General features: G+C 49.8%; 2 protein-coding genes across 2 annotated transcripts; both read right to left on the minus strand.

The window, feature by feature from the left end:
- Positions 1–1,995, minus strand: LOC125543460 (F-box protein At5g49610-like). The gene has a single exon (XM_048706825.2). The coding sequence runs from the start codon at positions 1,666–1,668 to the stop codon at positions 487–489; it is 1,182 nt and encodes a 393-aa protein (XP_048562782.2). The 5' UTR covers positions 1,669–1,995; the 3' UTR covers positions 1–486.
- A 1,259-nt stretch (positions 1,996–3,254) lies between these two features.
- Positions 3,255–7,102, minus strand: LOC125543466 (uncharacterized). Its single transcript, XM_087514997.1, has 9 exons — positions 7,005–7,102; positions 5,462–5,526; positions 5,088–5,322; positions 4,854–5,004; positions 4,419–4,446; positions 4,270–4,284; positions 4,103–4,160; positions 3,717–3,814; positions 3,255–3,568 (listed from the first exon to the last, which is right to left on the minus strand). Exons 1-9 carry the CDS (start codon positions 7,100–7,102, stop codon positions 3,492–3,494), a joined length of 825 nt encoding a protein of 274 aa, XP_087371123.1. The 3' UTR covers positions 3,255–3,491.
- Positions 7,103–16,756: the final 9,654 nt, after the last annotated feature.

The raw sequence follows: 16,756 nt of genomic DNA on the forward strand, positions 1-16,756 counted from the left end.
GTAGAATCAAGTACTCTACCAGGTCTAGGCCGTAGGTGGTAAGGGAAGGATGGAGGAGGGCGTGGCGAGGAACGGGCGCGCCGGCGGCAGGGCGCCGTCACGAGCTAGGAGAAGGGCGGCGGCGGTTAGGACTGTTGGCGGCTAGGGTTTCCGGCTCCTCAGGGAGCCGGGCAATAGAAGATAATATTCTTCTTATTGCTTGATTCCGAAAGAGTCTTACAGCCTATATTTATAACCTAGATAACTTGCATAATAATTAACCTAAGATAACTTGTGGGCCAAGCCCCCTAACTACTGCCCGGTGGGCCTCTTCCAGATATAAACTAAGCTGGCCATAACATAATCCAAGCTTCTTCATCATTATTTTTAATATATTAGCAAAGCAGGTAGTGGGCTCACAGTGGACCCGGTTAATACATACGACAGCACCACCAGAGTCAACAGCCCTCGGATGAAAGGCTACGTGTTCACAACATAATCTTCTCTTCAGATGAAAGGCGAACCATTGACAACATAACCCTCTAGTGTAGGAAAGAAGGTATGCTGAACAAGAGTTTGCTTGAGCTGATATGGCTGACCAATGAGTCCACCGCTGTCCTCGAAACTGGCAACCAGCTTGCCACCCACGTCAAGCTGAAGTAGCCAGCGGCCAAACGGGACCAGCACTACCACATCGCCAACCCAAGAAGTAAACACCACACAATCACGCGGGTAAAACAATCCAAACTGCAAGGTGAGCTCCGCATACGGTATTTCAACCCGGTATTTAAAAGCCCAGACCTCGTGCTCGTAGTCCTGCATCATCCAGATATCAACAATTGGCTCGTCATCATTGTAATCATCAAAACTGGACATGCCGAGCATTCCATCCATCTCAAACAGATCAGACAAATTAGGAACAACTGGAGTGCGCATCTGCCGGAACGACTCAGCGACGGTGTCGAACACAATTATCATGTTGCTTATGCACCAATGCAGGCTACCACGGAACAGGAAAGGTCCGCGCGAGAATACCAGTTCGTTCAAATTGGGGCCTTCGATGTGTAGGTGCCACGGCGGCTGGCTGGAGCCTAAAGCGTATGTGTAGACGAGGGAGGAGCCATCTGGTGCTTCAGCTTTCTGCAGCAATAGTAGTCGGTACTCGCCGGTTGGGCTGTGTGAGTACATCCCCACGGCCACGGGTCGGGGAGCGCCAAAAGGCATCCCCACGGCGGATAGGGGACCGCCAAAAAGCATCGGGAGGCAACCATACTGACGAGTCGCCGGGTTGCAGATGAATAGTTGTTGACCAGCTTTGCATTCTATCCAGAAGACGATTAAGCCGTCGCAGGAGACCCTCGGAATTAAGATATGGCGGCGAAGTCGCGCGACGGTCTGGGGGGTGGCGGCTCCTCCCTGGTGGTCGAAGGAGATGATGTCTAGGGTGAAAAGGTCGCCGCCGTAATTTTTGACGTAGGAGAGAGGGAGGGAGGGCTGGCGGGCGTGGTGGGCGAGGAGGAAGTCGCGGGTGGAGGTGGTGCAGCGCCAGGCACGGCAGACGGCACGGCAGCGGAGGAGGTCTTTGGGGGGCAGGCGGACGAGGATCTCCCAGATGGCGATTTCGTCAGGGAGGCCGCCGAGGAGAGGAGGCGGTGCGGCCTCCGCCATGGTCGCTGGCCGGGAGTTCATCCTGGATCTCGCTCGATCTGTCCCGGAGCAAAGCAAAAAGGAGTGGTGCAGTAAGCTTCGAAAGAAAGGAGTGGTGGAGTGGTGGTGATGGGTGACGGCGGGGGACTGGGTAGGTCTTCCTTTATCTCCCTTTTTCTATACTACTCCCTCCGTTTCTAAATATTTATCTTTCTAGACATTTCAAATGATTACTACATACGAATGTATGTAGACATATTTTAAAGTGTAGATTCACTCATTTTGCTTCGTATGTAGTCACTTGTTGAAATGCCTAGAAAGACAAGTATTTAGGAACGGAGGGAGTAGTAAACATGCCCGTACGTTGCAACGGGCCCGATAAATACGGCTCAAGACCCCCACAATTCAACGTCTTCTATTTCAACATGGTGTCCCACCCGTGTCACCATTTGTCTTAGTTCCTCACCGACACCGTGTCACCACTTATCTTAGTCTCTCACCACCAGCGATTACCGCAGTGTCCTCTAATCACAACATGTCTGGACTTCGTCAATCCCAGCCATTGCATGACACACATGTCATTAACGTGCAATCACAATGGAATGTTTAAAACATTAAAAACTAATCTTGTCGAGCTGGACATGAGGATCGCTCTCCGCAAGCTATTCCCTACACTTGGTCTCACGCATCCCGCTACAGTGATAACATGGAGGCCATCGAGGAAGGTAGCACCCTGAGTAGGGTGTCATTGGCGGCCATCGCAGTGCTTCACTACCGTGAGCGGGATCAAGGACCTGGGTTGTGGAGGATCACTCAAAGTCTGATCCGTTGTGCATTGTTGATGGGTGCCAACGCCGAACCGGGGATTGGTCATCACACTCTAGCACGCGGCTTTCATGAGCCCCTTCCTACACCGACTTGTAATTATGAAAATTTATAATGACTGTGGGCTTCGCCCCAGTCTCATCTAGCAGAAGACCCGTGTGTTGCTATAGGCAAAAGGTGAAAAATACCTCCGCATGCACCATCGAAAGCGTCAAAATCATCTACTTTTTGCCTCTTTGTTGACCATTATGCAGTTCACCGATCTAAGCTCCATCCTGCGGAGACATGATGTTGAGTGAAAGGATGCATCAATGTCGACGGTCGGGCATACACCTCTCGCAAAAGTGAATTGGAAGTAGATGGCATGCAAGGGTAGGTTGACGACAACAGCTGGCAGAAACTTCGAATATGGAGCAAGGATAAATAGACAATCAAGTCATGGTCTCCTTTTCTCTCTTATTACTAACTAACTAATTCAAAAAAAAATTATTTATCAAAAAAACATCTTAAGAAACAAATACCCTTTCCTATTGATTTTAGCTCTAAAGCTTTTTGCTGCCTCAAACTCACTGACCTATATTGAACCATTCAATATATAGCACACCCTTTTTCGGGGAGCGGATATATACTCCTAGAGTCCGTGCCTCCATTTTTCTATGGTTCTCATTGACTGATAACTACACATCAAGTGCACCTTGATACTGGTAGCAACTGGTCGCGCACTCCCACACTCGCTTTTTTATTATAGGGCCAAGATGATACGACCGAAAATAATTCAAGCCCTATATCTGCACAACAAGATGTAACAGAACATCCTTTCATTTCATTGATCAAAGCATATTTGTAATCACCCAATTCATAGTTTTGAACATGTCAATGGCAGGACTGACACGTCCAACAATCATACATATATTGTCAACTCTCCGCTTCGATGGCGGTGGCTAGGTCAACCTAGGTGCTAGGTGAGGAGACCATCATACGCAGTGCCAGTTCCTAGAGGGCATCCGAGGAGGCCGGAGAGGCTTGCCTCAGGCAGGAGCCTAGAGACGTCGTCCCATGCTCGGCAACGCCAGCCACTGCAGCACCTCGCTTGACAACTCAGCATTCTTTAAACAGCCTGAAATAATTCGTAGTGTCATTAAAGACTGAAGTAAAGTTTGATTTAAAAGTTTCTTCAGTGCTATATTTACCAGTGGTATGAGGAAACCTTAGCAATAAATTAATATGGTCGGTAAGAAACATATGGTTTTTCAGTAAGAATTCACCCTTCCAAAGCACGAAACTTGCAGATTGCCACCCATCTTCAGTCACACTTGAGACCAGAGAGACTGAAATTGAAGGCGCTGGAATAGACCTCATCTTCCTGGAGGTAAGAGTTATTCAAGAGCTCACTTGCAGGAAGTCTTTCATCTACAGGAGCTAGACAGATTTCTATGAAATTCTACTTGTGTTCCTGACTCTAAGTTATACCTACTAAAGTATTTTAGCAGTAAACATTATGTTAGCGTCAGACTTACATAGTTGCTTTCGAAGAGCAAAAAGTTTAACGCAGCTGTATTAGCAGGTCAAAAGTAACACCCGTTAACTCCATAATCCTAAATCTCAAGAAAAGACTCACCAAAAAAAGAAATAACATGTAATAAACTGTTACCAGGAGTCCAGCATCGAGGACATCGCCTTTTGAAGAACAAATGCCAAGTGTATGTGAGCTAAATATACTTATACAGATCTAGGGGATACGATGAGACTATGCTTCCAAGCACAGAAAGAAGTACATGATCGGCAATGGCACAAACAAATCTGCACATAGTAAATAACCTGATACAGTATAGACTATACACCAAGGGAAACAGGAACAAAGCGATTCACAAAATGTACAAACTTTACTCTACAGACTCTGCAGGCTATAAAATCAGAACATATATACTCAGGTGCAGGTTCTTCAAAATAACTTCAATTGGTTGCACCTTTGCTCAGATCAAATACAAATAGTAGCTGCATTTGTGTAGAACAAAGAATGAAGCATTCATAGCTTAGCTGCCCTTTGCTTCAGTTAAACAATACGTGCTAGCTTGCTTGATGGTTGTGCCCAAAAAATCCAGAGTGAACAACTCTGAACCTGGCTCTAGCTAAAAGAACAAAATCATTGGCTTAGGTAAGCTTTACTCAGGTTGCTTGATGGTTGTGCCCGAAAAATTCAGTCAATAACTCTGAACCTGACTCTGGCTAAATTACAGACACTGTGACATGAGTAGCAACCTGAGTAAAGCTTACCTAAAAGAATAACATCACAGAGGCCTCTCACCAAGGACCCGGGAAGCATGCGTAAAACTGATGCTCCTTTCCATAGCAGAAATATAAGTGAACTGACAATCAACTATTCTAGTCATCCATGCTTATATATAGTATAAAAATATGGTGAGTTCAGAAATTAATCTTTTCTTTAAAACTAAACAAAGAAGGAAAAGAAACATACCTGTGCGACCGATCGAATAGGGAAGACATGGCATAATTGTTGTATGCATGTACCCAGCAGTGGGCGTTTCAGGCACCCTGCAGGTAATTTTGTTGGACACTTATCCATTAACAGGAGCATCAACAATGGTATGGAGCAAGAACCGTGGCTATGAACAGACCTTGCAATGTATCTCGGTGGAGGCAGCGTCGAGCGCAAAGATTGCGCATGTGACCGCAGACGATGTGAGCACGGCCCAGTTGCAGTGATGCAGGGAGGATGCGAAGGGCAGCGGTGTGCTGCTGGATTGACAGAAGAGGCTGCGAATAGCACAGGGTTCAGCAAGGGGATTGGAATACCCAAGCAACTCATTGTATTGCCAGTGAAGCGTTCTGGTGCTGTAAAGTCTAATGCGCCTGCATTTTAACACAATGGTTGTTAGTACACGACCAGAATAAATTTTTAAACAAAGTAACCTGAGAGTATATCCACAGTAAATAGAATAGGTATATTTTCACAGATCCGTAGCTGTCAGAAAAACACAATGTCACACACCTTTGACACTTTGCTTTTTCCATTGATGCAATAATGTCGCCAGACCATATAGTCGCCGATCTTCACTGTTCCATCAGGACTATTTATGAATATATTGTCACACTTTAAGTCGCTATGTATATTCGTTAGCGCCGGACTCTAATGATATTCCAGCCCTGTCAATATCTGTATTGGCCATCGTCTCATAGCTTTCATACCCACTTTCTTGTGCTTCCTACAGAACCTGGTCATTGTTTCAAATTTCAGCAATCAAAATGTATTGAATAGAAGAGCGATAAGAGTGAAATCTATCTGTGGTTAATTTTCTAGATGCATTTAAGATGTGCGGCCAATCCCAATCAAATTTCCTTTGCACAAGAACAGACTCCGGTGTATTTAATACGACACCAAATTAATAAGTACGTCAACTTGTAAACAAAATGGGTAATCCATAATAGAATCAGGCAAAGTATTACGAACGCTCCCTGGTAGGAAGAGACATATGAGTTGTGCATGCGAGATGTGCAGGGCTCTGTGATGATGTTAACTGTATTCTTGTTCTCACCAACCCATTAGGCGAACAACTCCTGAATGTTCTTGTCCCTCGGCATCTTCAACAGCTGGATCTCCATACGCATTTGTTCTATCTTCTCTGAGGAACCCATGACAGAATCTTCAATCTATGTTTAGCTCCATGTCACCTCATCACCCTCCAGCATATCGAAGGTTTAATAGCTATTGGAACAATATACATTAAGGAACACGTGGTGAGCAATTTCCAGTCTTACATGGCCACTGATAAATTCCAACCCAAAAACGGAACTCAAATGTTTAAACTTGATTAAAAGAACTGGGGTTTATTATAGGCTATAGGTTTGAATTTGGAGTCTGGCAGGCATACTAATAATGCAGCAAAGCGAATCAGATGAGCAAAATTAAATACGTTTTCCATGAATTTGTTTAGGTTCACTAAAAGCATGAAATTCATCAGTGGATATTGTAGAATTCAAGCATGGAAGGTCGCACTTCATAGATGATTGGCTGAAATCAAACGTGTGAAATCACACTCTAGACAATGGGTCAATGACACAGATACGTAGAAAAAACATCAGATAGTTCAATTGAAGGATACACTATGTTGGCCACGGGCGCCTCATGGCTTGGCTCGGCTTGTTCGCCTCCTCCAGAAGCAGGAGGACCTCGCCCAGGCGGGCGTTGCTCCAGTACGCACCTATGCCCGACTTGGGAGCCCGTGGCCTCGGCGGACCTAGGACGCGCAGGATCCACGACGGTGCTCCCGTACGCTCCTACACCCGGGTTGGGGCTCGGGAGCTCATGGCCTCGCCGGAGTTTCGTCCAGGCTGCAGGGCACACACAGGGCCCATCTCCGTCGAGCACAATCAGTGCATCCGCTTGCGGTCCAGCGCGGCAACCCGCGTTGCTCCGGAGGCGGCGCTCCGGTGGCCGGCCGGCGTGGGGTGGCGGTCCGGCATGGAGATCCAACGACCATGGCTTCCGCTTCCTGTGAAGGGGGGGAGAGAGAGAGGGATGTGAGAAATAGAACCAGAGGAAGGGAGGGAAGAAGGAGAGGAGGGCAGGGCGGCGCGTTGGTCCGGCGGCGGCGCTCCGATGGCCGGCCAGCGCGGGGCGGCGGTCTGACATGGAGGTCCAGGGCCATGGCTTCCGCTTCCTGCGAAGGAGAGAGCGAGGGGGGGATGTGAGAAATAGAACAAGGGGGAGGGGAAGGAAGAAGGAGAGGAGGGCATGGCGGCGCGTTGGTCCGGTAGCGGAGCTCCGGTGGGCGGCTGCGCGGGGCGGCAGGGAGGCACGAGCGCGAGCCGCCCGCGCGTGGAGGCGCTGGTTGCGGTCGGCGGCGGCGGACACGGGCAAATGCGGCAGGGTGTCTTTTGTCAAAACGGTTTTATCAGATCCACTTAAACAGGACTGCGGGTTTATTTCGAAGTAACATAGGGGCTCTTTCGCAAAAACACCAACGACCAGAAGCGATCGCTGGTTTATTATATTATATTAGGGAAAGATATAAAAAAGTTACTTTCTTATATAAATTCTACTAAATTACTTTATTAAATAAAACTAAAGTTACGTCATCTTGCAATAGACGTTAGCGGTTCTCGGCATCTACGGACCTTGTACTCGGACATGTCCGAACGCGTCCATAAATGACGCTCGGCCGCCGCTCAAATGTGAGTGTCCATGATCGTTCCTTTCATATGCAAATCATCAAATCCACATAAACATGATGCAATGTAGAACAACACAGATAGTGTATATAGGTACACGTAGATCGACTAGGACATAACGTAAGGGAGTTCATCATACATGCCAACGAACTACCAAAAATCGGCATGTTCTACTAGGTAAAATAGGGCTATGGAGAAAGTTCACTCACGGTTGTCCTTTCCTTTCCCGTTCCCTTCCTTTTGCCCTTCCCCTTGTCTTGTCCCCTTTGTCCCGGTTGTAGCACTCAAACATGACGTAGGGGTCGAGGCAGATCTGCTCGGCGACGGAGCTGGAGGTGTCGGGGGTGGCGTTGGCATCCTCCTTGTCTTTGGGGGGGGGGGGCAGGCCGATGAGGGCACAAATGACTTGTGTTGGTGTCAAAACCGGCAGACCTCGGGGTAGGGGGTGTCGTGGTTCTAAGTCTGACAGTAGAATGGGGGGTAAGAATGTAGAGGCAAGATCCTAGCTATGAAGGAGTTGTACACGCGAGTTTTACGAGTTCAGGCCCTTCTCGGAGGAAGTAACAACCCTACGTCTCGGAACCCAGAGGCGGTCGACTGGATATATGCGTGTGAGTTACAGGGGGTGCGAACCCTTGTCCCAGAGGAGGGGTGGCTTATATAGAGTGCGCCAGGACCCCAGCTCCCCTCCGTTACACAAGGTTCAATGTTCATAAAGGAGGAGCGTTACTGGTAACGTCTGAAGTAAAGTGCTATAAATGATTATTAAAGCTATGACTTCAATCCCGAACGTTGCGGAGTGAGTGGCTTCACATCTTCTGGTGGTCGAATGGTTGTTCGCATGGTCGAGTGTCTTCAAGGTTGTCGAGTGGAACATAGTTTCATGGTCGAGTGGATGAAGATCTCTCTTCGACTGCTTCTGGTTCTTTTAGAGATGTCCTTGGGGAGGGTATCTTGGACAGATCCATGACCCTACCCTAGGTACATAGCTTCGTCATTAGCCCCCGAATGGATCATGATTTGAGTGGGGAAGGAGTTGAGAACACTTCAACTCATTCTTCGTGTTGTGAGTATAACTTGTTCTGGAGCCATGAACTGAGGAGACAACGTCAAGTTCTTTTTCAGTTGCCTTGGTCCATTATTAGTTTTTGACGAGTGAATTTTCACAGTAGAATTCTGAATGATAATGCAGAGGATGTTTTCAGTCTAACAAGTTGCCCTGCTCTCCGCGGATTTCGCGGGATTCAAATTTTGGGAAGCGTGCCGGACGGGCGAGGCCGTGGTAATCGGGACGGATTAGGCAGGTCGCCTCGATCTCCACGCCACCTTTTTCGCCACGTATTGCGCGCGCGACTGTTGCGTGATTTGTTTAGATCGTCTGGGCCTACCAGTTAGCCACTTGGGGAATGACCTTATAAAAGGCACCGGGCCGGGTCTTGGCACCGTACGCTCCCATTCTCTTTCTTCTTCCTCAGACCTCTCCGCCGCGCACGCTTCCGCTCTCTGCATCGAAACCTTGCTTGAGCTCGATCTACTGCCATGGGAAAAGAGAAGACGGTGGCGCTGGAGCGCGCGAAGAAGGCAACCACGAAGGCGAAGGGCAAGAGGACCAGTTGGGGCGGATCCTCGTCAAGATCCGGCCTGCCGCCGGGCTGGATCCAGGGTGATTGGATTCGCTCGACGATTAGCCAGGACGACCTCGACGAGCTGGTGGAGGGGGGGGGGACTGATCCCCCACAAATCGGCGCGGCTCCCAGGGAACGAGACCGAGCCGCAGCCAAGAGAGGGTGAGTGCGTTCTCCTCGCCACCCATGTCGATCGCGAATTTTCTCTGCCTCCACATCCTTTCTTTCGGGGCTTTTTGAACTTCTTCGGGGCTCAGCTCCACCACTTCACTCCAAACACAATAGTCTATCTGGCTGCTTTTGTGTCAATGTGTGAAAATTTCTTGGGCTGTCGACCGCACTGGGGCCTCTTCAAACATATCTTCACCTGCCGCTCCCAGTCGGTCAAAAAGGCCAATCCGAGTAATGAGAGGACGCACGTGATCCAGATGAGCGGGGGCGTGGGGATCCAGATGAGGAACAAGAGCACCTTCCCGGCGATGATCCTTCCCGACTCGGTCCGCGGCTGGCAGTCGACTTGGTTTTACTGCAAGGATCAACCGACCCCGGGTCAGTCAACTGGACTTCCTTCCTTTTCCCTGGCTCGGGTGGAGAAGCCCTCCTCCTTGAAGGTGGTTCCCAAAGATAAGGCGCAGGTCAAGGTGCTGGTCGAGCGGGTCGTCCAACTCGTCCGCAACGGGGTGACTGGGATGGACCTGCTGGAGGTCTTTCTCGGTCGACACATCCAACCGCTTCAGGCCCGTGATCATCTGATGTGGATGTACTCTGGACTCGAGGACTCCACTCAGATCCACCCAGAGGACGTCAGTGAGGACATCTTGGAGAAATGGCTGATGGGAATCACCAGCAACAAAGACAACCCCCGGGGGTCTAGGAGGGTGATTCCATTCGACCACTCGCGCCAGCCGGAGCAGGTATGATTCTGTTTTACCAAGTATCTTTCCGATTCACTGTGTGACACCTTGTTGATGGTCGACTGTACTCCTTTTGCTCGTTGTTCTTTCAGGCTCTCATCGACATGTACTTGATGCCCAACGGAGTGCAGGAGCAAGACGTCGAGGAGGGAGCGAGCGGGGGTGAGAGCGGCGAGTGGCACTCGGATGCAGAGGAGGACGAGGAGAGCGACGACTCGAGGGATGACAAAGAAGTCGACTCGTCGAGGAGATCCAAGCACGCACACGACCCGGCAAGCACCCCGGACCTGGCGACCGCGCCGACTGGGCTGTCTTGCGCCCCCGGACGTCTTCCCCAGCGCCGATTGAGAAGGCCCCGAAGCAGCCCAAGGTTGTGCCGCCTCCAGCTCCAAAAGCACCGAAGGCCACCTCCTCCAAACTGCCCAAGCCTTTGCCCAGGATCAAAGTGACCGTCCCTACCATCTCCGTGTAATCATCTGACTTGTTCTTTTCGTCGACTCGAGCAACAGGACGTAACCGACTGAGTACGGACACTTGCAGTGCTGCTACATCGGGAACCTCTTCCCTCCAGTATCGAGATGAGGATATGGAAGACGCGGTTACCTCCAACCCAGGTAGAAACTCTTATGATCTTGTTCCTGATTACTTGGTCGATTGCATTCTAGTGGTTCACTTGGGGTCGACTGATCTATCTTGCAGCTCCACCCAACGTCATCGATCTTCCAGATGACAATGAAGACGTGGCTCTTAAGCCCAGGAAGAGCAAAAAGGTAGCAGCTGGCAAGATGTCTCAGCAAGGGCCAACAACAACACCACCCGTCCGTCAATCTGAAGACGCGGGCAAGGCCTCTGTAACCTTTGCCGCACCCTTGTCGAGTGAGCACCCCGCACCGTCGACTACACCGGTGATTCCTTCAGTCGTCCAACTCCACGCCACGGAGCTCCAAACTGCCACACCTGGGTCGTCTGCTCTCTTTTTCACCAGCTACCCTGTTCTGGACAACCAGTCGGAAGCGGCTGCGGAAGCCATCCATCAAGCTAACGTGATGATGGAGCAGATGAAGACGGTGCATGAGAATAGCCAGGCTGCTTATGACGCCAGCGCTGCTCTTCGAGCCAATGTCCAGGTAAGTAGACTTTTTGGCTGACCTTGTTCTATAGGATATGCTATCTGAAACATTTTCTTCCATACAATCTCCTGTTGTTTGCGTCGAATCTGTACACCCACTGGGTGTTTTGTTGTCTTTGGTATTTGCGTTCTTCCACTCGGTCTGGGCGAGTGGGATCTGGACCGGTGGGGGCACGCTAAGTGCACCCACTGGGTGTAGTCCCCGAGACCGCAGTCGACTGCTGGCAGTCGACTGGGGTCTGAACAGTTTTTTTGACTTGACCCGGGCGGACCGGTCGAGTTGGGTCATAATCAGCGGGGGCATGCCAAGTGCACCCGCTGGGTGGCCCCCGAGACCGCAATCGACTGTGTGCAGTCGGCTGGGGTCTAAGTGAACTTCTTTAAGTTTTATCCACTCGGAAGTGAACAACCTTTGATCTTGTCGATTGACACGTCTTTTGCCTTCTGCAGAAGTCTAGTACTCTCATCTCCAAGTTTGCTGAACTTGAGGAGAAGTAGAGGCAACTCAACCTCGACTTGGAGTTGGCCCAGCAGAATCTGAAGAAAGCTCAAGACGAAGCTGCTGGTATGGAAGGTAACTGCCTGTCGACTGTCTTTTTAAAACATTTCTTCGAGCTCTTGTCTGATTCGATTGCTTCTTTTGCAGAGAAAATGAAGTTGGCTCTGGAGAAGAAGGACTCGGACCTCGCCGCTGCACAAAAGGAAGCCCAAGACAAAACTTCCCTTGCAGACCAGAAGTTGGCTTCAGTCGAAGCACTGGAAGGGGAGGTGACCAAGCTAAAGTCCTGTCTCAACGAGTCTAACCGAGAGGTGAGTCATCTGAAGAAGGATAAAATTACCCTGAATGAAAAGCTGGAGTCTGCGGTCCACAAGAGGAATGACACGGAGGCTTATCTGAGAACTCTTGCCAAGAAGCTTTATCTTATGCGGGAAGGTATTTCTTTTAAACCGACTGTGTTGATTCTTGCGAACGGATCTTGTCCGGTCGACTCACTAATTTTGGGCTGCAGAATTCTGCCAGACTTTGACGAGGAAACTGGAAAGGTCGAGACAGGTCTGGACCCTATCGCTTCTCCAGTTTGCGACAAAACTGCAATGAACGTGCTCCGACTGGAGTCTCGTGTCGCCAACGTCACAAGCTACCTCGCACGCCTGAAGGAGGCAGTCTCACGAGTCGACTCATTGCTCTGGCCAAGGGCGACGCTTCAAAGTGACCTGGAATCCCTGATGGCTCGACTCAACGAGATCCCTGACCGAGTGCAAGAATGGAAGAAGTCCTCTGCCCGGTGTGGTGCTGACGTGGCGTTGTCCTTGGTGCGAGTCCACTACAAGGAAGCTCGTGAAGACAAGCTGGTGGCGATCAAGGTTGCTAACACCAAAAAGCATGACTTCCAGTCCTTCATGGAGACTTTCATAGCTGCTGCCACTCGGATCGCGGATGGGATCGACTTGGACGAATTCGTCGAGCCTGCCAGCCCTCCTGCTGCCGAGTGAACAAACTTATGAGACTTGAATCTGCCTTAAATTTGCCTCGGAATGCCTAGTGATTGCTGTAACCGTTAAACTCCTTTGGGCTTGATGCTCGAATACTTTTGGTTTGCTGCTTGGAACTTTAGGATTTATCCGAATTTGGTTTATTTCCGAATATGCTTGTGTTTTGCCTTCAAGTGGACTTTGTTCTCTGCTCAGAATAGTCTGTGCGCTGGAGATGCAGCTCTGAGGCGGCGACTCCAGTCGACCTACGCTTCGTCGTCCTTGCAGATAGGGATGGAGCGCACATTGTACTTGTGGCGTAGTCCCGGAGAAGAAGGTTGTAGTCGACCTGCACCTCGCCGTCCTTGCGGATAGGGATGGAGCGCACGTTCTACTAGTGGCGTAGCTCCGAAGGAGAAGGTTACAGTCGACCTGCACCTCGTCGTCCTTGCGGATAGGGATGGAGCGCACGTTGTACTTGTGGCGTAGCTCCGAACTTAGGCAAGTAAGAGACTGTAGCTAAGCCTCCGAGTGGGAGGGTTGCTCTCCACTCGGTAGGGTTTTTTTAAACTTAGGCGAGTACTGTACTGCAGCTAAGCCTTCGAGTGGGAGGGTTGCTCTCCACTCGGTAGGATTTTACAAACTTAGGCGAGTACTGGACTGCAGCTAAGCCTCTGAGTGGGAGAACTTAGGCGAGTACTAGACTGCAGCTAAGCCTCCGAGTGGGAGGGTTGCTCTCCACTCGGTAGGATTTTACAAACTTAGGCGAGTACTGGACTGCAGCTAAGCCTCTGAGCGGGAGAACTTAGGTGAGTACTAGACTGTAGCTAAGCCCCCGAGTGGGAGGATTGCTCTCCACTCGATAGGATTTTACAAACTTAGGCGAGTACTAGACTGCAGCTAAGCCTCCGAGTGGGAGAACTTAGGCGAGTACTAGACTGCAGCTAAGCCCCCGAGTGGGAGGATTGCTCTCCACTCGGTAGGATTTTACAAACTTAGGTGAGTACTGGACTGCAGCTAAGCCTCCAAGTGGGAGAACTTAGGCGAGTACTAGACTGCAGCTAAGCCCCCGAGTGGGAGGATTGCTCTTCACTCGGTAGGATTTTACAAACTTAGGCGAGTACTGGACTGCAGCTAAGCCTCCGAGTGGGAGAACTTAGGCGAGTACTAGACTGCAGCTAAGCCCCCGAGTGGGAGGATTGCTCTTCACTCGGTAGGATTTTACAAACTTAGGCGAGTACTGGACTGCAGCTAAGCCTCCGAGTGGGAGAACTTAGGCGAGTACTAGACTGCAGCTAAGCCCCCGAGTGGGAGGATTGCTCTCCACTCGGTAGGATTTCACAAACTTAGGCGAGTACTGGACTACAGCTAAGCCTCCGAGTGGGAGAACTTAGGCGAGTACTAGACTGCAGCTAAGCCCCCGAGTGGGAGGATTGCTCTCCACTCGGTAGGATTTTGCTAACTTAGGCGAAATGGATTCGCGGCTAAGCCTCCCGAGTGAGAGGCTTACCCATCACTCGGTAGGATTTTCCTTCGAACTTAGGCGGAACGGATTCGCGGCTAAGCCCACCCACTGGGGGATTTCAGAGGTAAATAAAAGCAACAACAATCATGCGAGAAGACTGAAAAGCTCTTGTCTTTGATGAACAAATTACAAAGGTACTTCTTATTACATTTTATTCGAACGAGTGCTTAAGTATAAAAGGGGCGGAGCAGCTCCGCGTTCCAGGCCCGTGGCTCGTCCTTCTGATGCTCAACACTGTAAAGATGGTATGCTCCATTGTGGAGAACTTTGGTGATGATGAAGGGGGCTTACAAAGCCGGGGCGAGCTTGTGTGGTTTCTGTTGATACACTCGAAGAACCAGGTCCCCCTCTTGAAAGGTTTGGCCCCTCACGTTCCTGGCGTGGAATCGATGCAAGTCTTGCTGGTAAATGGTCGACTGGATCAAGGCCATCTCTCTTTCCTCCTCTAAGAGATCGACTGAATCCTACCGGGCCTGCTCTGCTTCTTCTCTGGAGAAGAGCTCGACTCAGGGTGCATTGTGGAGCATGTCACTCGGCAGAACAGCTTCGACTCCATAGACCAAGAAGAAAGGAGTTCGTCCAGTCGATCGATTGGGAGTTGTCCTCAAACCCCACAAAACTGACGGAAGTTCATCGACCCAAGTGCCTGCTGCGTGTTTGAGGTCACGCATCAGTCGGGGTTTCAATCCTTTGAGAATTAGGCCATTGGCTCTTTCTGCTTGTCCGTTCGACTGCGGGTGAGCGACTGAAGCATAGTCGACTCGTGTGCCTTGAGAAGCACAGAAAGCTCTAAACTCATCAGAATCGAAGTTTGACCCGTTGTCCGTGATGATGTTGTGTGGAACTCCATATCTGAATGTCAATTCTCTAATAAAACTAACAGCGGTGCTGGCTTCAAGACTCTTGATAGGTTTAGCTTCGATCCATTTGGTAAACTTATCGACTGCCACGAGCACATGAGTGAAGCCGCCCCCTACCAGTTCTCAGTGGTCCAACCATATCCAAACCCCAAACAGCAAAGGGCCAGACGAGGGGAATGGTCTTCAGGGCTGACGCTGGCTTGTGAGACATGTCCGAGTAAAACTGGCAGCCTTCACATCTATCGACTATATCTTTCGCCATTTCATTTGCTCGCGGCCAATAGAATCCGGCTCGGTATGCTTTAGCCATGATGGCCCGAGAGGATGCATGGTGGCCACAGGTCCCCAAGTTGATGTCGTTGAGGATCATTCGACCTTCTTCTGGCGTTATGCATCTCTGGCCGACTCCAGTCACGCTTTCCCTGAATAATTGTCCTCTTATCACAGTAAAGGCCTTGGATCGACGGACGATCTACCGAGCCTCTTCTTCGTCTTCTGGGAGTTCCTTTCTGAGGATGTACGCAATGTACCGCACTATCTAGTCGGGAGTGATGACCAGAACCTCCATGATTAGGTCGACCACGGCTGGGACCTCGACTTCAGTCGGATTTGTGGCTCTCTTAGGCTGCGGGGGCTCTTCAGTAAAAGGATCTTCTTGAATGGTCGGTGTGTGAATATGCTCCAAAAACACATTGCTGGGAATGGTTTCTCTCTTGGAACCTATCTTTGCCAAGTCATCGGCTGTTTGATTTTTTAGTTGGGGTATGTGATGGAGCTCTAACCCCTCAAACTTCTTTTCCAGCTTCCTCACCGCGTTGCAGTAACCAGTCATGGCTGGGCTTCTAACGTCCCACTCCTTCATCACTTGATTGACTACCAGATCTAAGTCGTCGTAGACCATGAGGCGACAGACGCCGAGTGAGATGGCCATACGCAACCCATACAGGAGTGCTTCATATTCAGCTTCATTATTGGAGGAATCAAAGTGAATCTAGAGGACATATCTAAGCTTGTCTCCTCGGGGGGATACCAGAACCACCCCAGCACCGGAACCATTCAGCATTTTGGATCCGTCAAAGAACATGGTCCAGTGCTCCGAGTGAACTTGAGTCGGCAGTTGTTGTTCAATCCACTCGGCGAGGAAATCTGCTATTGCTTGGGACTTAATAGCCTTCTTTGCCTCAAACTTGATATCTAAGGGAAGGAGTTCAATTGCCCATTTTGCCACTCGACCCGTTGCATCCCTGTTATGCAGAATCTCAGACAATGGAGCGTCGCTGACGACTGTAACAGAGTGATCAGAGAAATAGTGTGCAACCTTCTTCGTGGTCATGTAAATCCATAAACAAGCTTCTGATAGTGCGGATATCTCTGCTTTGACGGAGTCAGAACTTCAGAAATATAATAAATTGGGCGCTGGACTTTATAGGCTTTTCCCTCTTCTTCCCGCTCGACCATAAGTACTGTACTGACGACTTGTCCAGTGGTTGCTATATAAAGCAGTAAAGGCTCTTTGCTGATTAGGGCAGCAAGCACCGGCTGGGTGGAAAGCAGGGCTTTTAGCTCTGCAAATGCTGCATCGGCTTCAG

Source organism: Triticum urartu, chromosome 3A, assembly GCF_056163025.1.
Source record: "Triticum urartu cultivar PI428250 chromosome 3A, HENAU_Tu73, whole genome shotgun sequence".
Classification (NCBI taxonomy): domain Eukaryota; kingdom Viridiplantae; phylum Streptophyta; class Magnoliopsida; order Poales; family Poaceae; genus Triticum; species Triticum urartu.

What these genes read in the sequence shown, in the direction of transcription:
- LOC125543460 (XM_048706825.2), bottom strand. Translation starts at nt 1,668, where the DNA reads ATGAACTCCCGGCCAGCGACCATGGCGGAGGCCGCACCGCCTCCTCTC.
- LOC125543466 (XM_087514997.1), bottom strand. Translation starts at nt 7,102, where the DNA reads ATGTCAGACCGCCGCCCCGCGCTGGCCGGCCATCGGAGCGCCGCCGCC. An exon ending in TTCTTCCCTCCCTTCCTCTG is followed by an intron (nt 5,527 to 7,004) that starts GTTCTATTTCTC and finishes CTGATGGAACAG; the next exon opens with TGAAGATCGGCGACTATATG. An exon ending in GAAAAAGCAAAGTGTCAAAG is followed by an intron (nt 5,323 to 5,461) that starts GTGTGTGACATT and finishes GTTAAAATGCAG; the next exon opens with GCGCATTAGACTTTACAGCA.